This window comes from Parasteatoda tepidariorum, chromosome 3, assembly GCF_043381705.1.
Source record: "Parasteatoda tepidariorum isolate YZ-2023 chromosome 3, CAS_Ptep_4.0, whole genome shotgun sequence".
In the NCBI taxonomy this organism is placed as follows: domain Eukaryota; kingdom Metazoa; phylum Arthropoda; class Arachnida; order Araneae; family Theridiidae; genus Parasteatoda; species Parasteatoda tepidariorum.
Window position 1 is genome coordinate 41,512,187 of NC_092206.1, and position 10,962 is coordinate 41,523,148.

The window sequence follows — 10,962 nt, forward strand, 5'->3', positions numbered from 1 at the left end:
TTGGGAAACTGGATCATTCGGCGGTAAATATACAGAGCATATTGCAATGGAGATATTAATATGAATTTGAACTGCTACGACCTGAAATGAAGTTGACAATGAAAGGCGAGTTAACGGGAAATATGTCGAAGTTAAAAGCGCAACGCCACCATTAACTCGATTACCATCAACGCAATCATTTCGATGGCAGACATAGTTACCCAAGTTGAAATTGTCAGATGGTTTTAAAAGTGTCTCTTGAAGAGCAAGACATGAAGGATGATATTCAAAAACAATATCTCTGATGTCAGAGATCTTATTACGGATACTACGACAATTCCAGGAAATAATTGGAATTGTCATTATCACTTTATTTTAGGTTTTGGTTTCAAAGAGACGTCCATCGATGAATCATCGAAAATGGATTCATCATCCGATGGATGTAAAGTTACAGAATCGTCCATCTTCTGTAAAGCATCAGAAGCGGACTGAAATGAGAATTTTGGGTCTTTTTTCTTTTTTGTTAAGCCAGGTTTCAGGCTAGGTGGAAGTTTTATGCTCGAACGCTGCTTAAGGGCAGGCCGAGACTTTTCTGGGGATAAGGTACGAGAGGTTTTGGGGGGAGGAGATTTTGATACAGGTCTGCGAGAAGTGGATGGTCCAGTGAAATTAAATTGCGACTTCTGTTTTGTTTGTTGTGAGGTAAATGATGTTGAGGTATCTGTTTGCGTACTAACTGTACAATAGGAAATCTTAGCTGCCATAGAATAGGACGTACCCGGACGGGGAGTACGGGCAGAAACTATCCGGTGAGCTTCCTGAAACGTCAGATTTTGTGAGACTTTAACAGATTGTATTTCTTTCTCCCGCGACCATCTTGGACAATTCCTGGAATAAGCCGCATGGTCACCCTTGCAGTTAATGCAATGGAGCGATAACTCGCAATAAGTATCCGAGTGGCCGGGAGAAGAGCAGCGAACACAAACAGATGTACCTCGACAGGATGCTTTTGAATGTCCAAACCTTTGGCACTGAAAGCACCTCAAGGGGTTTGGAACATAGGGTCGGACAGGACAGTTAAACCATGGGATTTTGACATCAGGTGGTAACGTTGGAGTGTCAAACGTGAGGATAAGATGTTTCGTGGGTATGAGTTTCTCATCCCTGCGAATCCTTATCCTGCGGACCTCTACAACATGCTGATCTTGCAGACTTTCTTTTATCATGTCCTCGGCATCATTCAGAAGTTCGAATTCTGATATAACACCCCAAGAAGTGTTAAGAGACTTGTGTGGCATAACGGTGACCTCAAAGGAGCAAATTTTTGTGCATTTTGACAATGTGGTAGCCTGAGTTTCAGAAGTGACCTGAATTAGCAAATCACCTGAACGCAGTTTCTTTATCATAGCTACTTCTCCCAAAACTGAAAGAAGCGCTTTGTGTATCAAAATTGGCGATATCTTACTAAAAGATGAATTTGGTACTGAAGGATTATTTAAAGTTATCATGAAAAAACGAGCATAGACATACGGTGTAGGGGCTGTTCCGCTGTTTTTGCTATGGTGTGCGGAACTGAACACCTTACTACTTTCAGCCAGAGAAAATTTCAACCATTTCAACAACCAACGGCACCACCCACCACGGAGTCCAACTAAGGGGATGCAAATAAAGAATTGGTTCTGTTACCAATCCGATACTTAAACACCGATGCTGACTGATAGTTATACGCCCGCGAGTCACTCCTGAAGCCGCCTCCACCCTTAACGAAGTGCCCAGTAAGTATCCGCAGGCTTGACCCTGACCAACAGATGACGTTCGTGGTTAGCCGGTTGATGCATACAGGCCAATATGCACCTCCCGTTTACCTGAAGCAGGGGCCAAAGCAGTGTATTGGGGTACCAGGATTCCCCTCAACTACCAGGATCCCCTTTTCCAGGGACACGGGTCTCCACGCACGGCAAATACGCGGGTGGTCTCTTCCCATCTATGTCCAACACAATAGAGTGGTAATCAAACACAGATGACAAGCCCTCACCAGTAAATTTGGCAACCACGACAAGGGGGAAGAGAAAGGGGAAAGTAGGAATAAAGGGAGAGGAAAACGAAGGGAGGACTAGGGTACCCCGGGGGGTGACTCCCTGTGTTTACCTAAAGAAGATAAACCCCCTCAGGGGCATGTACATGAGGCTAAAAGAGCGTAAATTCCTCAAAACTAACTGGTTAACACCCAGGGCCACCGCCGAAAGCTACTTTTACTGCGAAATATTTTATAGAGAGTTAGGCAATTAAAATCTATAGCTCTTAAAATATTTGATAATTTTATGAGCATTATCTTTCGCATCTATTCAATGCAAAGGTATGTGGAATTAATTCAAGTTAAATTTACAAACAAGCGAATCATACATTAAAACATAAACTTAGCTATCACGACAACAAAACAATATTGTTTCCCTTAATCAGTCTGTTTATGTTACATTATTGATGTGATGCACTTTTCCCGAAGTCTAAAATGATTATAAAACATTAAGAACTATTTATGCTGTACTATGCATATTGTAGTTTGATCTTTTAGAAAACTGTATGCCAGGAGAATAATTACACCCGTTTTTATAAAGACCAAGAGCAGGTAATATGTTAGAAATCGTCAATTGTCAAACTAATACATCATTAATTTCATCTAACCTCCCATTCTAACTGCACAGTATTTTGCGAATGCTCCATGTAAGTTATAATGTAAGTTGTGCAGAACATTTATGCTTAAAAGTAATATTGTTATGATGATTTTATTGCGAAATGGTTTAAGGAAGTTGTTGTTTGGCTCAAATATTCCTGGCTCTGATATTTTATTTTATTTTATTTATTTATTAGTTGTATATTTATTTTTTTATTCTTCGGCTTTGTGAAACGAATGTACTACACCAAGCGTAATGCAGATAACCTTAAAAAAAAGTACAATAAATGAAGTTTCGCGTAAAAAAATATTAAAAAACTGAAAATATCACAGGATTAAGATAGAAAGAAAAAAAGAAAGAAAAAATCTAATATTCTTAACAAAGAACTCCTGATAGCATAAATGAGAAAGATTCATACAACTTTTTCCCTGATTTAAATGTAAAAAGTGATGCTGTTTTAAATTATTTTGGCAAAACTTTAAATTTCAAGATAAGTTTGATAATATTTCAGAGCTTAAAATTTTTCATCCTGAAGCTTCTTTTATTTATATTGTCTCGAATACTCTTACATCGATATTTAATTTAAGCTTAATTAATAATAAAAAATATATCCGATGCTTGAAGATGATTTCTTAACAAAACAAAAAATCAGAAGATGATTAAGCAAATAATAAGATAAAAAAAATTATTTTGCTGACTTTCGACTATAACTATCATAATGATATTAATACTCAGTAAATTATTTTCACGCTCTAAGGAATCTAAGGAAAAAAGTAAGGATAAATGTTACAAGTTTTATGCGTATATTTGGTTCAAATAATGTATTGTAAACTAAAATTGTTTTCATGTATTTAACGTGAATATGCATACCTCTGCTAAAAACTTATGAAAGGACTAAATTTTTCTAAAGTTCTTTTTTCTAAGTTATATCCTTGCACAGTTTCAATAAAATTGTAAAAATAAAACGTTTCATATCGAATTAAGAAATCTTGCTGCTACCGAACCATGTTAATTGCATACTAAAGTTGAGGCAATTATAAATGTTGATGTGCCTCAAGAATTTCGAAGGTATTGAAGCAAAAAAAAGAAAAATGAAGTACATTATTTTAAGAAAATTAAGGAATTTAAGCATTACTTTTTAAATAACTTTGAACTGTGAAAACTTTCTTTTTAAAATATAGTTGATTTTTAAATAAAATAAATTTTTAAGAGAAAGTGAAAAAAAATCATCCCTTTAAACCTAATTCCTGGAACTAGCATTTGAGATATATATGAATCCTTCCTGAACTTAAATTATCCTGGAGCTCAAACTACTAGAGTTATAAACATAAATATTTATTCTTTTTTTTTACAATTTAAGATCTAAATTTATTCTTTATGAAGAAATATTAAAAATGGAAGTTAAATAAAACAATCCAAAAAAAGAGAATTTTTAAAACCACAGATCGTTTAAATATCTTTACAAAATTAAATTTCTTTAAAATTTATTAAAACAATGTGTGGAGAAACTGGAACTAGCAACGCCCCCTAGCGAGAAACTAGAAAAAACTCAGAGACAGTGAGAGAGTGTGAACGAACGGTAGAAAGCCTGCCATGCAGAGCTCCTTAATTTCTTCTTCTTCATATATGTTTTATATGTTATGTTTGTGAATGTGCTGAGTGCTAACCATAGTCATGTTGTTTACAATAAAATAAAAGTTAGCTAGCAGTTGTTTTTAATTCCCCCCTATGCACCACACATAACAAATGTTTAAGACCTGCGATTTTCAGTGCGTTTTCTAATTAATATAGAATTAAAATTTGAGACGTGCATAGAAAGTTTTTACTTCTTTTTAATGCGTAAAATATGTCAAAAATAATTTCATTTATTAAAATTTCGTAAGAAAGTAATCATAATTATGCATAACTTATTCCGTACAAATTTCTATTTACAATGTATTCGGGTATAGTTGAAGAATACTTTAATGCTTAGGGGCAATTTTGGAAAAAAAAAATCTATGGTATTTTGAATGCAATTAAGTAGCAAAAATAAAATATCAACCAAAGACGTATTTAATGTTTCGTCATTGGATAGACGACTGGAAAAGATTTGAAGAACCAGACCCACTCAGGGCTGTAGTGTCACAGAAGAAGAATGTTTTGTACTTAGATCAAAACTATTTAGACTTATCAGAAATTTATAATTTATGCTAATGCTTATTTATCATATATTTTAGTACATCCACAGAATTGTAAGTCTTCTTGCTTGCAGGTTATGATATGGGTTTAATTAAGTTTAACATGTATTTTTAAATTCAGCTGAACAACAAATACAGGTACAGAAAACATTATTTTTATTTACAAATCATGCAAGAAAGTTAATGAAAAAATCTATTGTACCGGAAAGTTCATAAGAGATACATATAAGACTATTAGACTAATCAGAATCTATTTAGACCTTTCAGAAGTTTGTAATTTAGGCTAATGCTTATTTATCATATATGTCAGTACATCCACAGAATTTAAAGTCTTCAAGTTTGATGGTTATAATAAGGATTTAATTAAGTTTATCATATTTCTTCAAATTCATCTGAAGAACAAATATTGGTACAGAAAAGAATATTTTTATTTACAAATCATGTAAGGAAAGTTAATGAAAAAATATTATACCAAAAAGTTCATAAAAAATACATTTACAATTATTTTAATGACAATAACTCTATCTCGTTTAATTGATATCATTTCGAAGTTCAGTTATTGAACTTTGTTAGCTAATGATTTCGGCAAAACATCAATTTAGTTTCTATACATACAGCAGTGTGATACATCATATTACTGCACGTTAAATATATAAATTGTGTTACTAATTTGAATTTAAAAAGCTAATACAACTCTTGGATCTCAGAAAAATAATGTAAATTATATGAATAATCTGACGAAAAATGTAAGAATCACTAGATTGAAATATTCATTATTTTTCGTTTTTTTATAATTTCAAAAAATTTTTCAAAGTGATAAATTTAAAAAAGAAAAATAACGTTTTTCTAAGCTACACTATAAAAAAAATTTATCCAAAATATCGGACAAAGACCGACATCAGAGGTTCCAGTCAAAGTCAGTAAAATAATATTCAGACTTTTAAGTAAGAATCACATGTAATTTTAATTTTTAACAAATATAAGTTCATCCTGTAAAAAAAGAAGCATTGTTCATAAAATAACAATTGATGCGAAATTATCCCCGATGTACAAGAATGAATATTGTCTAAAAGGTAATACAATAAGTATATAAATACCCCTCTCAAAAGAACGATCAGTGTCCATAAAATTAGAAAAGAATCACTTTATTAAGGAAATTCGAGGACATAAATTTTCCACACTTTTGAGACAAACGATATGATTGTGGTAATGCGGTCAGGACTACGTGCGGATTATTTTTATTTCTGCAAAGGCTGATAGATTTGGTGATGGGTGGCTTTTCAGTTACAGCTCTGTGGGTTTAACCACTGAGCAATCACGGACATTCAATTTAAATTAAGAAGAATTAATAAAATTTTTCGTAATTTTTAAAAAAAAAATATAAAAAATTTTCTAAATGTAAAGAATTAACAAAAATTTGCAAAGAAAGAATTAGTAAATAAATTTTGATGTTTACTGATATGCGATATTTACTTTTTCAAATAACTAGCATAAACATTATGATTAAGTAGTAAAATATACGAGAAAAAAATTAAATATGTCGTTTATGGGCTGCAATAGCGGAACAACTTAAAAAATCCTGTTTTTAGATAAGTGGGTTTGAGATTTTCATTGCTAAGGAAAATGTATAAGAAATGCTTTTGTTTGCTTCAAAGAAGATTACCTTAAAGTTGGGTTGTTCGTTGCGCTCGTATTGCTGCTGAAAAGAATGTGTATTTTCACTTTTACACCTGTTCTAAGTCCACAACGCGTGTTTTTCAGTTGTGCCACTATTGCACTCCATGAGCGATTAGCTTTTATTTTTTTTCCGAAAGTTTTTGATTAATATCATGAAAGCTTATCTCAATTGCAAATCCGCATAATATTATGCAGAGGCATACACTCGCTAACTAAAAATATGTGATGGAAACTATTTCTGTACTATGACGCAATGCTTTTCTCCCTTTTTTAATGTTATCAGGGGAATAAATTATCCCGACTAGATTTTTTTTATTAGGTTGTTCAAAACACTGCAATGGTATTTCTATCGTGATGTCATAACGTTATGGATATAGCCCATAGTGCTGATTATAAATTGTTATGTTAGGGGCTATGTTTGATGATTGTAAACTCAGCAACAACATGTTTGGAAACATGTTTGACGATTGTAGCAGCATGATACCACTGTATGTCCGAATCATAGTTGGCAAAAAAAGCTCTTCGTTTTGGTTCTTCAATTTTAGCTAAAAATCAATTTTAGTTTAAAACGGAAAAATGAATATTAGTCATGTTGTTATGCTATTTATATGTAATAAAAAACGGGCCCGAAGGAATAGAATAAAACATTGAAGACGAATTCGAAAAACGGATACAGTCAAGAGTTGAGTCATTACAGCCTTATAAGGAGATTGCTCCCTATCCGGAAATATATAGTTGTGTTTTCCAAATAATAATCATAATAATGTTCAGTAGGAACTTTCGTTAAACAACATTTTTACTTTAACAATTATTTTTGCAAATATTTCTGTTGCAATACAGTTTTTGTAGTTATTTATGTTGTTAAGTGTTTGCAATAATACCTGTGGCGCGTAATCAATGTTGGTTTTTAAAGAACGAGCTGCAAAAATTTTGATCCAGAAACACTTTGATTGTATTCAATTTTTGTCTTAAAATAGAACAAAACATTAATATTTTTAAAGTTGATCTGACTAATTAAGATTTTATATTAAGTTAAATTTCAATTGGATATATCAGAGGAGCGAGTGTTTCACAAAGTAAACCACAGAATATTGAGTAGTAATCTTCAGAGGTTTGCTAACGTTTGAAAGAAAGGGGAAATTTTACTAATAAATATGATTTTAGCAACAGAAAAATATATAACGTTCTCTCATGGTATCACTAGCAAGTTTTCAATTGAAGGTATTTGAAAGTGAAAAAATGGCTTTGTTGGTGATTTAAACCTCATGCTTATATAAACGGACACTGCCCGTAGAAATACTCTAGTGCGCTACAGTTAAACATTATAATTATGTTTTCTTGCGAAGCTTTACAGTTTAGCTTGAAAAGCTGGTATTTCCTGTAAAAGTGTATGATTATTATTTAAATATTATTCTGATACTATGTTTTATTTTCAATGCACAATACAACTGCATGGTTTACTAAAATAAAACAATTTTAATGAAATTAAAAAAACATGCTTAAAGATTTTTATGTTAAAATATAAATGAAAAAATCAAATTAATCAAAAATCATTAAAAAAACCAGTCAAAATATAAATTTTAAAAAAAATCAAGAGTTGACTATTTTGGTGACTGTATCACAACTCGTTTGCCTGTGAAAAGCAAAAAAAAAATTATTATACGTAAAAATATTTATATGTCTAAATACTGCAATTGCATGCAATTATTAAGTAATAATTTTAAATTTACCAAAAATCTGAACTAAATAATTTCAAAGTCAGAAACTAGGATATCTTATAGAAGTATAAATTTCGTACTAATCCAAATGCCAAAAAATACTCTATAACCTTTGCTGTCCTGCTTGTTTAATGACTTTTTTCTCAAATTTAAGCACACTAAAATAATTCATATTTGGAAACATACAAATGTGAGAAATTGTAGAATTGTGTAACATAAAGATAACGATGGTAAATAAATATTATACTCAATATTCAATATGACGTGACAAGTGAAGCTTAAAAAAGTGTGAAACAAGAAGGAAATAATATAACACATTATTTCCTAAACCACACCATAAAAACAAGAAAAATGTATTGATTATGTCTGTACTTTTATAATGGAACTTTATTTGCTAGAGCGAACTTAGCACGTTATGCTTTTAATTTTTTTATATCAGCTTTCTTCGCAGCAGTCTGTTCGTAGTTAAGGCTATGTAACCTTAGGCAGGTTCCGTCTTGACAGGTTAAGGAGAAGAAAGAAAAGAATTATACAAGATCCCTGGAGAGTAATTGAGACGTGTTTGTTATCAAGTTTAGTGTTTATTTATTTATTAGCTCCAGCTATGAAAGAGAACCTACAAAAAGATCAATAAAAGAGCAGTTGAAGGGAGATTATTTATTATCTGCAACTTGATTTGCAAAAAAAAACTTTATGAGCATTATTATTTTTTGACATTAACGCAGGATTTGATTAATAAAACTAATTTATGAAAAATATAGTGCAGAAAAAATTAAATGAATGTAGAGTTTAAGCATATGAGAACTGGATTCCATAAAAAGCACGAAACATGAAATAAACGTGACTTAGGTAAGCTGATCAAACTATGTAAGTATTTCTAACTGATTCTGTTTGAAAAATTTGGTAGATAACTAGATAAAAAGCAGAAAAAAATATAAGGAAAAACGGATTACTCTGAATAACTTTTGGTCTAATGATCAGATCTTCTCGTTCTAAGACTCGTTTTACTGGCTCGAGGCGGTGACCTCAAATATGCTAATTAATAAGTGCAAACCATATTTTAAATTGCAAAATCAGGAGCAAAAACGTACTTCGAAAAAATATACCCCTTTTTCAACGGATTCTGATTTTTGACCCCCAAAATGTAGGGGATTGCCGCAATCGGGGAATTATGGTAAAAAAAGTGAGATATTTTGAAAAAGTCAGGTATTTAAAAAAAAGTCAAACATTTGAAATTCGATTACTCAGAAACTATTCGATCAATTCTTCTAAAATTTCGTATTTTGCCGTTTAAATTATATTCTGTAAAAAGATGCAAAAAAAGTGTATACCTTAGAGTATTACAACGGGAAATTAAGCTTAAAAGATGTTTCAATCACTTTTCTTTTCAAACACTTTTGCTTGAAATTTAACATGTAGGCATTATCAGATTTAAAAACCAACGTCAGCTGACCATAAAATCCAGATAGATGAAAGCAATTATGACTACTTTACCCAGTCTTTCTCAAGTATAAGAACAACAATATTTAAAAAATAATAATCGCCAATTTCGCTAAGTATACGTGAATATCAGTTCTACCCTTCTGAATATAATCTCGCTTTTATCTCTAAATCTGGAGTTTATGGAAAAAACATTATTGACTAATGATGAAAACAGTAACAGTGCATAAATAGTTATGAAAGCTTTAAATATTCATGAAAGTCAGTAATTTCCAATAAAATTCCTTTTTCTTCTTTAATGATTGATGCCTTTAAAATAGTTCTTTAAAAAGAACAATAGAAAAATAAGTTTTCAATAATGCACCTTGATACGAGCTTAAAAAAGAGAAATAATATATAAGAAAATATTGTGTAGTAATTCCGAAATTTTTACTTTAATAGTAAATGGGCCAAGAGAGGTTATAATGGGCAGAAAAAAACGGTATTGTGTAGTCTGGGCCAACAGTCTAGGCCAACAGAAGAGCGTTATAAACTATGTCTGACACAAAAGGAATAGAACAGGAAACATTACAGAACCACCTTTGAACCCAAGACATATTTTTATTAGAAGAAAGCTTTAATTCTTGAAGAACTGAATGTTAATATAAATTTGGCATTTCTTGATTATTAAGGATATAAAATTTCTCGTTAAAGTAAAAACTTAGAAATGAAATTTGAAAAAATATATAGTTTTTTAACTGAAAAATACATTACTTGATTAAAGGTCTTTACATATTATCATTTTGCAAAACAGTTCAATTAACACAACACCATACTTAGCTGAGGAAAAATTTTAATAAAATTTACATTTGGGTATTTAGCAACACAGAAGTGATTTCATTGCTCACCCTAGAGATTAACAACACTCATTAGTTAGTTTCAATGACAAATAGTATGGAGCGCAAATTTCACTAGGTCTATCGCATTAATCCCCTAGCTCGAATTTCGTCTCTAACTGCCCCTCCCCTATCGTCACTAACGCAGCGAATATAAAGACCGTTCAATTCATCAGAACTACCGCGTGCTGTAGTTTCGGTAGCTCCCGTATCGAAGTAGCAAACTACGAGCCTCGTGGAATCATTACTCACTGGTATCTAACACTACACCATTTCTGTGTTTTAGTAAATTTTAACCATCGGGAAAACAGAGTTGCTTGATGTTTACTAACGGTATAATGATTGCATTAGAATTAATTTTATAAATTTAGAAAATATTCTCAGAACGAAATTCAGAGAATATATATATATATTCTTGATTATT

At 31.6% G+C, this 10,962-nt stretch overlaps 1 protein-coding gene across 1 annotated transcript; it reads right to left on the bottom strand.

The window, feature by feature from the left end:
- Positions 1–344: 344 nt before the first annotated feature.
- LOC107453426 (uncharacterized) lies at positions 345–1,385 on the bottom strand. Its single transcript, XM_016070256.1, has one exon. The coding sequence runs from the start codon at positions 1,383–1,385 to the stop codon at positions 345–347; it is 1,041 nt and encodes a 346-aa protein (XP_015925742.1).
- Between the last annotated feature and the right edge of the window lie 9,577 nt (positions 1,386–10,962).